The 14,644-nt window shown below is 47.5% G+C and overlaps 1 protein-coding gene across 1 annotated transcript; it reads right to left on the bottom strand.

The window, feature by feature from the left end:
- Positions 1-786: 786 nt before the first annotated feature.
- CASP9 (caspase 9) lies at positions 787-14,482 on the bottom strand. Its single transcript, XM_029578928.1, has 11 exons — positions 14,176-14,482; positions 12,096-12,234; positions 8,475-8,682; positions 7,546-7,632; positions 5,667-5,722; positions 4,894-5,070; positions 4,656-4,745; positions 3,503-3,650; positions 1,984-2,349; positions 1,759-1,868; positions 787-1,425 (listed from the first exon to the last, which is right to left on the bottom strand). The coding sequence occupies exons 2-11, from the start codon at positions 12,225-12,227 to the stop codon at positions 1,333-1,335; spliced, it is 1,467 nt and encodes a 488-aa protein (XP_029434788.1). The 5' UTR covers positions 12,228-12,234; positions 14,176-14,482; the 3' UTR covers positions 787-1,332.
- Positions 14,483-14,644: the final 162 nt, after the last annotated feature.

Raw genomic sequence — 14,644 nt, 5'->3', positions numbered from 1 at the left:
TAGTGAATTTCCCTAATTAAAAATCAGGCCAAAGCATTAATGACATTTTCCTAATAGAGTAATAGATAATTGGTGCAAATCAAAGGAGCTTGCTTTTCTGAAGGGGGGACATGAGCTCTTCCAGCCTGCAGGAGGTTCGTTATCAGCTTCATGCGCTAGAAACACAGTTACTGGTGTATGGGAGAAGCTGTAGCTGCGTACTGTACTGGCTTTTTTGAGAAAAACTACCATTTTTTTTTTCTAGTCTTCTGTTCATGCTCCTCCCTGCTCTGTCAACACAGAAATTTAGGATTAGGTAACCACCCCCAAAACCTATCATTTATATTTTTAGAAAAGGACGGAAAACGAGGGAATCCTGCACACATACAGAAAAGACAGGGATCTCTGGTTCCACCAATCAGACACATGGTAGTCCCTCCATAACGGCACCACGGGGTAACATTTCTGCCTGGGGTGGCAGTTACTCTACCCTAAGCAATTTACCAGGCTGACTGGATGGTCCATGGTGGTCTTTGTCGTCATTTATTATGTTACTATAAAACTTAGAAACATAGAAATGACGGCAGAAGAAGACAAAACAACCCATCCAGTCTACCCAGCAAGCTTCACACTTCTTTTTTCTCATACTTATCTGTTTCTCTTGGCTCTTAGTAACCTTAGGTTCTATTTCCCTTTCACCCCCACTATTAATGTAGAGAACTTGAGTTGCCACATATGATAAAGTTATCGTATTTCTTTTTGACCTGGTATGCCCCAAAAGGGGCCAATTATCATGCAACCACGTTCCCTGATCAATTTTTTTAATGTGTCGTGGAAACTGTGCACAGAGTAAAGATTACTATTATCATAAACAATAGTAAATGCACATCAATCATAACATTCAATTCACAGATATTCATTAAAAAAAACATGTTTTTCTACGCTCTGCATACAGAACGCAGCTTTGCTGTGCCGTGAATGTGCGATCAGACTTCCTCGAGGAGCAGGAGAACAGCGATTTGCGTTTAGTCTGTCATCCAGGCAGCCTGAGCAGAACCTTTTCACTTCCCAGCTGCTGCCACAGGAAAGGGTCCCTGTTTTAGAGAGAGTCGGAAACGCACTTGCCAGAGGTCTGGCCATGCCGTAAACCTGGCAGACCACATGAAATGACCATTGTGGTGCAAGAGGCTGTCTGTAAGTGAAAGCTTTGTAAAAAAAAAAAAAAGCTTAGTTTCCCCTCCCCCATGCCATTCCAGGTGCACAGCTGCGCCTCTCCCATCAGAAATGGTAAAGTCATCCAAATCAGCCGCAATGAGACAGGTGCTGACAGCAGACTCCTCGCAGAGCTGATCTTCAGCTTGTTTTAAAGAAAAAACGCTTTCGAAGGTAATTGAAGTACCCGGGAATCTGTTTGTACACGCCCTTTGCCGACACTTCATTAGCTACCTGGATATAATTAAAGTAGGGAAAAAAAACCAAAAAATACTTTAAAAAAATCAATGCTAATGATAAGTACATGTACCTGAAAATCCTGGTACACTCAAGAACATCTTCAGGTCTGGGCTTGAGTAGATCAGTAAAAGTCTCCTTCTACCTGTGCATGGCTGGGTGAAGCCTCAAATATAAAGACTGCACAAGACACGAGCAGTTTTTAGTGAGAAGGTAGAATAAGAGGGTCGCCAGTTTATTTTATGAGAGCACAGACGGCCACAGGTGAAATGGCAAAATTTAGTGATCAACCCAGGTCATACGAGAGATGAATCAAAAGAAAGCTGTTACCATTACAAGGAGCGTCTGCAGGTCATCAGATGCAGCGTGCTGCCCCAGAATACTGTCCAGCGTCTCCACGTACCAAGTGCCTGTCTGCTTATTCCTCCAGGACACAAATCCTGGAGGGAAAAAAACAAAACCAAAAAGCCAGCGATCAGGCCAAGGTCTGTGGCTGTGCAGGCTTCAGATATCTCCTGAACACAGAACTACATCCTAACTTCCACTTCGGCCTACCTGGAAAGGTGGAGTAGGCCACCAAGATGTCACTGGGAGTGGGCAGGCTGGCTACCGCATCAAGCTGGTCAAAGCCTTCAGCAGGCAGGCTAAAGGGAGTTGCGTCAGACTGTACAGGATCCCCCAGATGTCTGTCAGACTGTACAGGATCTCCCAGAGGTCTGTCAGACCGTACAGGATCCCCCAGAGGTCTGTCAGACCGTACAGGATCTCCCAGATGTCTGTCAGACTGTACAGGATCTCCCAGATGTCTGTCAGACCGTACAGGATCTCCCAGAGGTCTGTCAGACCGTACAGGATCCCCCAGATGTCTGCCAGCTGGAGCCTCTGCATCCAAATGCAACTCAAAGCCCTTGTCCTTTTGATCTGCAAAGACCAAGAGCTATTCGTTAGATACAAAACAGCTCAAACAGAGATTCCCAGAAAAATACACTGACGGGCCCCACAGCACAGAATCTCTAGGGCTGGACCGATCTGCTTCATAACAGAGGGCACTGGCTCTCATCCTTAGGAACTTTGTTTGAGATGGATGTGTAACAGACTTGCTCATTTTTTTTTGTGGCGTGGAAATTTAGTGGTGTTTACACTGGGAGGTGCCTTTGGTGTCCGCCAAGACCTGGGATTCTCGAAACAGGCAGAGGGATGCCAAACCACGGCCACTGTCTGATTTTGGGGGATTCTCCTTGCTTTCGGCTTGGAATCATACTGCACCGATGTGGGATTCGGTGCTTTTCCCACACTAGGCGTTGCATCCATTTTTTTTTAAGTTTAATATTTTTTTCTAAAATGTGAATAACACTGGATATTAGGGTACAGGATTATCGAAATGTAGTAGTGCTTAATGCAAGCTAGTGCAGGTTTATACATATATATATATATGACACTCTTACTGGGACTTTCAGCTGAAAATCCCCGAGGATGTACTTGCTCATAATGCCTTTCACTTCTGTTCGGCGACGTCTCCAACCAATGTTGCCTCAGGCATTACTCATGATTAAAATGCTCTCCTATTGAAAACGGCATCACCAGCCTGAGACTCAATTGTGCTACTTGGAAGCCTCAGTGTACAAGATTAGCACTGAAGAAACGGTGACTTAAAATAAAGAAAATAAGAGGGCAATTTCCAACTAGTTTGTGCAGCTGCAAACCGGGTGGGCATTTTTTTTTTTAATGTGTGTACTTTACGCAAGTTTTCAAAGCTAAAGCACCTGCCTCGTTTATCTCAGAAAACGAGCAAATGCGGCGAACATTCGTTAAAAGATGACTGCACCTGCTATTCGTGCCATGGGGGGGGGGGGGAGGGGGGCCAATGACCGCTCGCCATGAGTGAAAAACTGAACTTCCCCTGAAACCAAACTCAGCCACAGGATCGTCTGCACCGTGGAACCGGCGGCTGCTTTTGGCCGCCTTCAAAAGAAGGCGATTTTCGGTTGGGTCTTTTCCCCCCTGGGTATTTACCTTTGAAAATTCCCCTCTGAATTAAAGAGCAAATTCAGGTGTTTTCCCCAAAAATATTTACCTCCACCACACGCCTGAATGATAAAAAGTTTGGGCTTCCCGCGCAAACTTGGACACTGGGACCCATCAAAATACTTCACGATCTTCTCCACTGGGATGGACGCTCCATCCGTCCCATACACACCGCCGGGGAACTGGATATGCCGAGCCTGAAAAATATCACACGGTCCGTGAATGCCAGGGACACCCCCCACCCATATTCTTAACTTTCAATGTGCTCAATACGTCAAACTTCAAACATGAACGGGGCCCAGTGGTGGCAGCACAGCTGAAGCCTGGAATTTCCCCTGTTCTTGGAACAAAGGCTGATGGCGTTTTGTTCCGGCACGTTCCGTGTTCTAATTCCTTGTATCCCCGAGAGGCAGAAACTTCTCGTAAACTTGGGAGTTACTGGGCCACCTACGGACGAAAATCGGGCGACCAGCTCAGTTTTTATGGCTGCCATTGGTCACTGGACTTCTGCCCCACTGTGTCTGAAGCTGGGTATTCATGAGGTCACCTACTCCGTTTTTATGGTTGCCACCAGCCCCCCCCCCCCCCCGATCACTGCTTCTATCACTCGTCTAAGTCTGCAGAGACCCAGCTTTGTGACCCTCATAGGGAATACCATAAAATCCAAACACACCTCAAACGGTGAGGCGAACTCCCGGTGCCACTCTTCAAGCCACGAGTATTTCAAACCTTGCAGGATTATTCTGAGCACAGGTTTGTTTTCCCAACAAGAGAGAGAGAAGTGTTGTGTGTGCCTGCGCCACGGGAGAAGCTCAGGAACCCCCTGGGCTTTGGGGGGGGGGGGGGGGGGAGGTAAGGAGGCCCCCATCTCAGCCTCACCGATGGACGGTGAAGAAGGAGCCCGTGTGGGATCAAAATCTCATGCACCACAATGCCTTTATTATTGTTTTTATAAAAAAAAAACAAAAAACGTGTAAACCAATCAAGAAGCCAGCGCTCTGCAGGATCAACATGGCTGCTGTAACATGTGCGAGCCGGACCTGGAGAACAGGATGCATTCAACTCTAAGTGCCGGTGGCTTGAGTGCAAAACAGATACCGAAGGATGGGATAAGTGGGGAAAGATCAGCTGCTAACCCCGGCAGAGGACGCAGCGGGGCCTCCACGAGTCAGAGCAGCGGTCGCAGCGCCCCCGCCTCCTACCTCGCAGCCGTGAGAGAGGATGACCACCAAGCAGCAATCCAGGTGGCTGTGATCCGTCCCCGCCAGCCTCTGCAGCTCCCCGTGGATTTCCTGCGGGGCGCAAGGGAAAGCAGAGCATCACCCACGATGGGGAGAGCAAGAAGGGTGGGAGGGCAGGGGGGGGGGGGGGATGATGGACGGCGAGCGGCAGGGCCGGGTGGCGGGGGAGGCGAGAGCCCTGGGCGCCAGAACCACTTACCTTGCCTTTCAGGTTCCGCCGGACCTGCACTTGAAAACGAAAAGACCGGAAGCGCCTCTGCAGCTTTTCGCAGTCCACATCGGAGCCCTCCCGGCGGGAGAGGTTGCAGTGCTCCAGGAAATCCACGTTGTTGATGATGAGACAGAGGCCGCAAGGGTCTGCGGACAAGATATAGTCCTAACCAAAGGGATCGGGCAGAAGAAAGTCAGGACCCAAACCCAGATTAAGCTTCTAATCCGAGGGACTGAGCAGGAGAGAGGATTATGGGAGGATCTACAAGAGCTCAGCGACGGACTCACCCCCACCCCCACCAGCTGCATTTAGGCATTTGGATAGCTGGCAGTCCGTCCGTCCCACTCCCAACACCGCGTCGGCCAGCTGTCCCTATTCAGTGAAGTGGCTACCGGGGCTACTTCCGGTGGCAGAGCGGCTGCCCCTGCGAGAAGCCAAAGCAGAGAGACCCATAACCCTAGGCATCAAGCGCAGAACTGTCCGAGGAGCCCGTGAACCTGCAGGAAAAGGCTGCGGTCCTTTCAGATAACGTCTGCTTTCTAAGGAGACGCCGAGAGACACAAAGGGGCTTTTTGCAAGTGGTCACCTCTGCAAGGACGCCTACGTGCAAGAGGCCGAGCTCTCGCTGCCGCAGCTCCAGCTCCGCCTCAGCCACCAGTTCTCCTGCCGCCTCTACCGTCGTAAGCCCCGGAAAAGCACGGCAGGTAATGCATCTCAGACAAAGAAACATTAAACAAACAAACAAAAATGAGCAGCATCACCTTATCGCAGTTCCTTTTGCATTCTCCGGTCCTGTTTTCTCCAGAACGCGTGGAACCTGATGAGAGACGGATGGAAACGGAGAGAAGGGGGGGGGGGGGAGAAGAGAGAGTGAAAAGGAGCGGTCGTCCGTCACCAGGTCTGGCTCTTTCACGTGCCCCCGCTGTAAGCGCAAGCTGGTGGCCTCTTCCCGGCACGGCAGCGCTCAGGGCCCCCCCCTTCCCACTGCAGAAATTCCTCATCGCTCCCCCCCCCCCCCCCCCCCCCCCCGCACAACTATTTATTCTGTATGGAATCAGACACGCCCATTTCTGTTATTCCTCATGAGATCTGGCGGAGCGCCATGCGCAGGTGCCACTCACCGACGATGCAGCCAGCCTTTCGGTAAGAAGCGGACACGGCCTGTGAATGTCCTGCTGCGTGCCGCCGGGTAAGACGCTGGTGCGCGCAGCAGGAGAGGGAAGGCCTAGCGCTACGTATCCACGCTTTTGGAGTAGGGGGAAGTATTATCTTCCGGACTACACTTGCACCATAAAAATCCTCTCTTCCACTACCATCTTCTCCAAATCCTCTAGCACCGTTCTGGACTCGCATCTCCTTCCCCCCCTCCATCTGCTTCTCCCTGCTTCCACTCCTAACTTACTAGGTGGACGCTATGGCTGCTCAACGTTTCTCCCTCCTCCTGCTCCTCTCATGGCACTGAAACAGCTCTTCATGACGGACACCAAGTCTCCCCTCACTATCCTATGGTCTACGCTGCCTTCTCCTCTTCGATCTTCCAGCAGACCTTCAACATCGTCGGTCCATCATTCCTTCCTCATCTCGGTTCAATTCATCCCTCCCTTCACGCACCTCCCCCCTCCTCCACCACCTTGCTCCGTGCCACAGGGATGCAGTTTCAGATATCCCGTTCCAGTCCCCGGCCTCGTCGCCTCTTCATGATAAAGATCCAGTCTAGTGGACTTCCCATTTCCCTGCCATCTCCACTTCGAAGTCTGCTCACTCGCCATATTACCCTTCTTCAGGCATGGCATCCAGGCTCAGCCTGCTTTTGAATTGTTAATTTTATGTGGACAGTACTTCAGTTGGTTTTATTTTACATAAGAACATAAGAAGTTGCCTTACTGGGTCAGACTGAGGGTCCACCAAGCCCAGCATCCTGTTTCCAAGAGAGGCCAAACCAGATTACAAGTACCTGGCAAGTACCCAAACATTAAAATAGATCCCATGCTACTCATGCCAGCAATAGCAGTGGCTATTTCCTAACTCAGCTTCATTAATAGCAATTTATGGACTTCTCCTCCCGGACTTATCCAAACCTTCTTTTAAACCCAGCTACACTACCTGCACTAACTACATCCTCTGGCAATGAATTCCAGAGCTCAATTGTTTGTTGAGCGGAAAACTATTTTGTCCGATTTGTTTTAAATGTGCAACTTGCTAACTTCATGGAGTGCCGCTAGTCCTATTATCTCAAAAAGTGAATAACCGAGTCACATCTACTTGTTCAAGACCTCTCATGATCTTAAACACCTCTATCATATCCCCCCTCAGCCGTCTCTTCTCCAAGCTGAACAGCTCTAACCTCTTCAGCCTTTCCTCATAGGGGAGCTGTTCCCTTCCCCTTATCATTTTGGTCGCCTTTCTTTGTACCTGTTTACTAGAAAGGTCTTTATAAAATCTGATAATAAAAAACATTTCATTTACGCTCTCTACACGAGCGATCCTGCCCCTTCTCCCTCTTTTCTCTCGTGATCTTCCAGCCTTCTTGACTCCAAATTTATCATCACTCTATAACACAGTGCCTTTGTATTAAAAAAAAAACACAACAAAAAAACTCCACTGTGTAAACTTCAAAATAGAATTTACAAAACTGCATACCTGGAGTCTGGGGACCGTGTGGTTCATCTTGGTCTCCTTTCGCAGTGACTTGGTGGGAAATTACCAGCCTTCTGGGCATTTGCTCATCTGTAAAATGAAAGCATTGGATTCGGCACCATTTTCCTGAAAATGATGTGGTTTCCAATAAAAATGCTCTTGTTTGGTTTCTTTGCTGGTTGGGGAGGTCTTCAAACGGAGACCCCCAGCAGATGCTGAATTATGGCGGCCGGCCAGGAGCTGATTAGATTTCCTTGGCGTGAATATATACAAAGAGAGAGAGGATTTAAAAATCCAGCTCTAATTCTCCTTGTCAACACATCTTATGGATTTATTGGAGGAAGAGCTGTAAAGTGTTCTGGGGGAATTTCTCGGAGGGGTCAGAATAATGGATTTGTCAGGCGTGGACCAATCAAGACGATCTCGCCCGTTAAGAAAAGCCCCAACGGCACGGAACCATTTTTGCTTTATATTTAGCTTCTGCTCTCTTTGCAGGGCGGGTTTAAGGACAGAAGGTGATACAGGCTTGGGACTGGCAGGTGTGTAAAGTCTGATCCTTCAGGAGGAGCCCCCCTCTCCATACCCAGTAATAGCTTGAGAGAAGCAGGTACTGCTGAACAAAGGACATGGAAAACCAAGTCGTTTATCCTGTGTGCTCTAGAAATCAAATTTGGAAGAAAATGCAACCTAATATTATATCCAAGAAACCATCCCGTAACAGCGGTGCTGCTCTTAGTTGCAATGCTGCATGCTCATTAACCAAGCACAACAATGGTGACGGATCCTCTGCACAACAGGGGCTAAACAAATTGAACCTAATCCCCTGCTCAGCAGCCTAGCACCTGGCCCTGCAGCACTTCTTTGTCCCCCAGCATTCAGTCTATAGCTGCCCCTGTTCATGATGGAGGGAAGTGGACCAGATTCGTACTAACCTCCCTTCCTAGCAGGTGAGGGCATTTCAACTGGACTTATGTGACGTGGCTCCACTGCTGCCTTTCTGCATCCCTCCCTGAGCACGGCTGCGAGCTCGGCCTGTCCACTCTCCTCCAGGCAGGCCACGAAGAGAGGAAAGGCTGACCTGCCTCGCGTCTGCAGATCTGTGACCAGTTGCCTGGCCTGGTCTCGACGGGTGCCGGCGCTCTGTGAGGGGGGGGGGGGAGAGAGGGTGAGAAATTCACAGATTCCCGGAATGCAAACTCTCTCTCTCTCTCACTTAGTGCAGTTCCAGTAGCTGTGTTGATCCTGGAGAAAACTGAAGTCTTGGTTGGTGGGGCTATTTTTTTTTTTTTTTTAAAGGACTGCCAAAAAAGGTATATGCACTTTCAAGACCTCACATCTGTTCTTGAAATCTCATGTACTACGCCATCTTTAAGAACTACCAGCACCTTCTAAGATGCTCACCAACTTATTTAAAGCACTTATGTAAAAAGACATTCATTCCCCGCATGGCAGTAAACTGATGCAGAGTTTCCTCTATGGGGGTCTTCTCCCCTGGGGAACGCCTTTCCTATTCAGATCTGCAAAAGCACCGTCCTTCACGACCAAACAAGAGATGTTCTTCTTGTTACATATCCCTTACTTTTGTATGCTTCTCTCAGGTTGTTCTGTTTCCCTGTACTTGGTTGTTAGGCATTCATATTTTTAAATATTAAATGTCTATTTCTTTAACAAAAAAAAAAAGCAGCTTACCTTCAGCCAGCATGTATGTAATGTTCTATATGTTTGCATTCATAAAATGAATAAAGATATCATAAGAAAAAAAAAAAGCTACTTCCAGGGATGTGCATGTGGATCTGAAGCTGTTCTCCCTGCTCCGCCTCCCCCTTCCATTAAACGGCCTTATGTCTCCCAGACATGTTCTGAAAATTTGATGTGCACAGGACACACGCGTGTAGTGATCTCAAAAGCTGCCTTTTCCTTTCAAAAGTGGGCAAAAAAATAAAAAGCATCGCTGGAACGGAACTATGTGCGGAAGGGGCCCTGGTTTGATCTTCACCTCGGGTCAGCTGGGGCTGGGCATGCTGCGGAGGCAGCGTTCACATCCCCTGGGGCAGGAGGGAGCTGGTAGTCACACTTTAGGAGTGACCCTTGGTGGCCGGATTTAGAGCCCATCCTACAGCGTTCCTGCTACGATGGCCAGACTGGGAACAGTGGGGGAGGGGGGCTACTAAACCAGGGGTGAGAAAAGGCTCAGCGGCGTCAGAATCTCAGCCCTGGCTCTGACTGAGCCGCGAGAAAAAGGAGAGCGGAGGAACAACAGAGCCCAAATAAATACATAAACAATGCAACGATGACGAAGATGAAAGAAAGAAGCAATGTCCCGGTCAAGAATCCACTTCTTAGCACTACACAAACCAGCACAGGGGGCTCCTCCAGAGGGAAGGGAAGAGGACTCCATTTAATCCAAGTGAGCAAGAGGCGCTGGATTCATATGCAAACATCAGGACACTATGAACAGGGGAAGCACTGATCTGGGCGCATTAATATGGTTTTAATTAGGCCGTGCTGGTATTTCTAATGGGTTGGGTGCTATTTCTTTTTTAATGGACCAAAAATGCTATTTCTTTTTTAATGGACCTCAGAGTCGGGCTTCACCTGACTCTGGGGCCATCATGCGAGACCCTTTGTGGCTGGAGAGCCCTGGATCCCCCCCCAGAGTTTGTGGTTACAAAAAAAAAACAAAAACAAAAAAACCCCAAAACACCCCAATTATGGGATGGAGAGCTTCAGGTGGTGCCTGCTGGGCAGACTGGATGGCTGTTTTTGGTCTTTATCTGCCGTCGTTCACTATGTTACTAACAGTTTGCTGAAACAGATCCTGCTAGGACTAAAGAGTTCTAATAACTGTCTTCCAGGAAAGACATCTCCAAGCCCTGTGAGGGTGGTTTCTGGGTACAGCCGTCTCGGGGAACCCGCTCTCTCCCAGCCAGTCGGGTTTTTAGGATTTTATTTTATTTATTTATTTAACATCTTTTCTATACCGTCGCTAAGTTATATACCATCGCAACGGTTTACAAATAGGCACATAGACTAAGGTTAGTAAATCTAGGATATCATACGTTCTAACAGGTGCCAATAAAGTTCGGTTACAATTTCATAAATAAAATCATTATTTGAGTAATGTTGGTCAAGTCCAGGTATATTATTGAGTTACTATCTCTTTGAGATATTACTTCTTCAATGTAGGATTGATTAAATTCATTCTCATCTGCATTACTCTGTACTTTCATTCTCTACCCTCCACACTCTTTAGTGAAGGCTTTTTTAAAGAGCCATGTTTTTACATTTTTCTTAAAAGTTTTGAGATTATTCTGTAATCTGAGTTCAGGGGGCATCGTGTTCCATAGTATGGGCCCAGCCAATGATAAAGCCCTTTCTCTCACTTGGGTTAATTTTGCTGACTTTACTGAAGGGATTGTTAGTAGTGCTTTGTTTGCTGAGCGGAGGTTTCTTTGTGGAACGGGTACTCGTAAGGCTATGTTTAGCCAGTCTGCTTCTTTATCATATATTAGTTTGTGTATGGTGCATAAGGCTTTGTATTTTATCCTGTATTCGATGGGTATCCAATGTAAGTCTGCTAGAGTTTCGGTTATATGGTCCCTCCTCTTTTTTCCCCGTCAGTATTCTGGCTGCAGTATTTTGAAGTATCTGGAGTGGTCTTATCGATGTGCTTGGGAGTCCTAGTAAGAGGATACCCATGAAAAACCTGCATAAGATCTATTTGCCTATTTTACAATGCCAGTACCTACACATTTATCTGGTCACGCTTCCTGTGCCTAGCACGATTCTTTTCTTATCTGTTTTAAGTTAGCAGCAGTTTTCAGAATGAACACAACCCCAGGGATGTTTGCTTTGAAGCTTGCCGTGGGTTCAAAGTGCCAGCAGACGTTTGCATCTGTTTTCTGAGCAGGAGCTTTCCGGGTGTTGGAAAAACCAACATCAAATTGCTCCCCCAGAGCACCTCCGCTTCCTGGAGTTAAAAGCAGGAGAGCTGTGCTAGGGTGGGCAAACTTTCAGCTGTGGGCAAGGCAGGATGAATCCCGGGCACCCAATTTCCAGACGTAAATCACTATCTGCAAATTTAAGTGGCCGTGAATATGGCCTCTCTCATGTTTTGATAGGTGCCAAATACACTTTCCTCCCCCAAAGCCTCTCCCCGCTGCGATGGGAAGAAGCGGACCGTTCAGTTCAACATTTCTTTTCAAATAAACACTCGGGTGCAATCACGTTGTTCTGCGTACCACAGCGTGCCGTGCAAAGGCTGCACGAGCAGACACAAGCTTCTGACACGCCAGTCGGTGAAATGGCAACCTCGGATCCACAAATAAAAAGCACTTCCCTTCACTATAACCCCCAGGGGATCCTTGGATCGCTGCGAATACCCGCTGCCCATGATGAATTCTCACCCACCGATCAGAGGACCCAGGTACCAAGAAGGGATAGGGGGGTTTGCTTGGAGGCTGGTTTGGCGCATTTCCTAGGGGAGAAGCACTAATTCTTCGCTATCCCTGCCCCGCCACAATTTTCAGGAGACTGTGGCTCATTACTCCTACCTGGATTTCTTCGATCATGTCCTGAGAAAAGATGTCCTTTTGTAGCAACAGGTCCCAGAGTGGGGCAACTTTCAGATCCTTCACCAGCCGCACCCGGTTCTGCTGCAGCAGGCGTCTCTGGCCCTCCTCCATCCTGGGTCTGAGAACAACCAATCCTGTCGTCACTTGCTCTTATTAGGAAACACTGAAGAAAGTGCAACGTCCGTGCACGACGTGGTGCACTGGCCTGGGCACAACGTGTGTTAACATAACACGCCACAGCCAGCATCAACTTTATAATAATAGAGCCCAATTTAGGAGGAATTTTGTCCAAGGCGGTATAAACGTTAAGGATTTTTACTAAACAGGTTGGTTTAAAGTGAAGCCAATACATGCAAAAATGCCGCTCCCTTTCTGGCTATATTCAACTCCTGCTTAAAGACCTATTGCTTTAAGTCTACTTTTAAATCCAAAAGTCAAGGACTCTGTCTGATCTCAGCCCTCTCACGGTAAATGTAATTTGCTGTATTAGTGAAACAACTACTAGAAAAAGTTATTTGTGTGTCTTGCCTAGACTGTAAGCTCACTGAAGAAAGGACGGGCTTTTGTATGCCTGCATACCTAGTAGTGCTACAGTAACATTCACGTCGTGGTATAGGAAGCAGAGTGACCACTGCTGGCTTAAGTATGCCGGAGCAGTAAGTCAAGGGAGAATCTGCTTGCATTCGGGCCGGTGGAGCGCACCATCAGCCCGGGTTTGGACGTGCGTTTGACGTGCTAGCTTTACCCCTTATACAGTAAGGGGTAATAGCGCGTTGAAAATGTGGTCCAACCCCCCCCCCCCCCCCGAAACTAATAGCGCCCGCAACATGCAAATGCATGTTGATAGCCCTATTAGTTATTCCCCCCCCCCCCCAGGAAAGCCCCTTGGCTGCACATTTTACTTTCAGAAATTTCAGCCGGCACCAGGAAAGTGTACAGAAAAGCAGAAAAAACTGCTTTTCTGTACACCTTCCGACTTAATATCATAGCGATATCAAGTCGGAGGCCTCAAAATTAAAAAAAAATAATAATAATTTTAATTTTGCCGGCGTCTGTTTTCTGAACAGTGGGCTCCAGAACCGACGCCGGCAAAATTGAGCGTTGGCTGTCAAACCCACTGACAGCAGCCGCTCCTGTCAAAAAGGAGGTGCTAGGGACGCGCTAGTGTCCCTAGCACCTCTTTTTACCGCGGGCCCTAATTAGCATGTTCTTTCCCCCTGAATCGCGCTCCCCCGCTCTCCCACAACTTTTACTGAATCGGCCTGAGAGTAATTATCATGGTTACTATTGTGGTCCTATATTTCTCTTTATGTTTTCCTGCTCTAATTCTTTCCCACAGTTAGACTTTACCCTGTTTTAATGTAACTTTACGACCTTCGCACTTGTTAATGTTCTGTTATTTGACTCACTCCCCCTGTTATCTGTAAACCAGCATGATGTGATTTTTAATCACGAATGCCGGTATAGAAAAACTCTAAATAAATAAAAAATAAATAAAATAAATGTTTTATCATGACTTTATTTCATTTAACTTTGTATTTTTCTGGTCCACATTATTGTGGGGAAAGGACAGGTATAAATAACATGCTGACGTACATATTCTAATTTAACTTTTAAGTTTCCTCCACCCATCGCATCACCTGCCAGCGATCAACTGTGGTCTACAGCACTACAACGACAGCAGACTAGGTAGACTGGATCGACCTCTTCTCTCACAGCCTATGTTTTTATGGTACTGCCTATACGTTTGCACAAGCTTCTAGGTTATTTTGAAACAGCCAGCATAGAGTCCATGCATACAAGCACTGGCTTCGGAGGGCACACCTTACATGCGTACATGCATACTTTATAAAATCAAAAAGGATGCATCTAATTGCTGATTCTGCTCCAACATCTCCCTCTGTGCGCCTAAAAGCATATGCAAAACCAGGTTCTTTAATAAAAGCCATTTACATGCATAAAATCAGGTTTTCTTCCCGTAAATGACTTTGAAAACAACTCTCTTTAAGGTCCTGGTTACATAAAATACATTTCGAAATAATAATACAAATATCCTTACCTTGATTTACGGATGCGATGATCCCCGCAGGCACCTTTGTGATCCGACTAGATTTTTCAGTTCCAACTTCTTTGGTAAAATCAGAGATACCAGTTTCTGTTTTAATCGATTTATTCCTTTGCCGATTTCTCCTGCGCTCCAGGAAGTAGTTTTGTGTTTACAATAAGGAAGTGAAGCAAAAGTCCACGTTTCTTAATTCCGGATCTTGCTACGATTGGCCTCTGAGGTTGCCGGGGAGCTAGGTCCCAGCCCTCTCCCCCGCCTTTTGTTTTCTTGTTTCTGCGCACTGTCATCGCACAGGCTGATCCGGGCCTGATTACGCCCCAGTGCATGCATGGATTTGTAGTTCTGATTTCTCCGAGGGGAGGAGGGGCCCCTGGAAACAAATACAAAAAAAAAAAAAAAAAAAAAAAAGGGGGGGGGGGGGTAGGGTGGACTTGGACTTGCACGCCCTTTCGCTGGCTGAGGA

This window comes from Rhinatrema bivittatum, chromosome 15 (genome assembly GCF_901001135.1).
Source record: "Rhinatrema bivittatum chromosome 15, aRhiBiv1.1, whole genome shotgun sequence".
In the NCBI taxonomy this organism is placed as follows: Eukaryota; Metazoa; Chordata; class Amphibia; order Gymnophiona; family Rhinatrematidae; genus Rhinatrema; species Rhinatrema bivittatum.
This window is presented reverse-complemented; position numbering and strand designations above follow the sequence as displayed.

Coding starts and splice junctions, on each gene's coding strand:
- CASP9 (XM_029578928.1), bottom strand. CDS start 12,227: ATGGAGGAGGGCCAGAGACGCCTGCTGCAGCAGAACCGGGTGCGGCTG. Junction 5,723..7,545: donor ACACGGTCCCCAGACTCCAG/GTATGCAGTTTT, acceptor GTCTCTCATCAG/GTTCCACGCGTTCTGGAGAA. Junction 1,869..1,983: donor GGCCTACTCCACCTTTCCAG/GTAGGCCGAAGT, acceptor TTTTCCCTCCAG/GATTTGTGTCCTGGAGGAAT.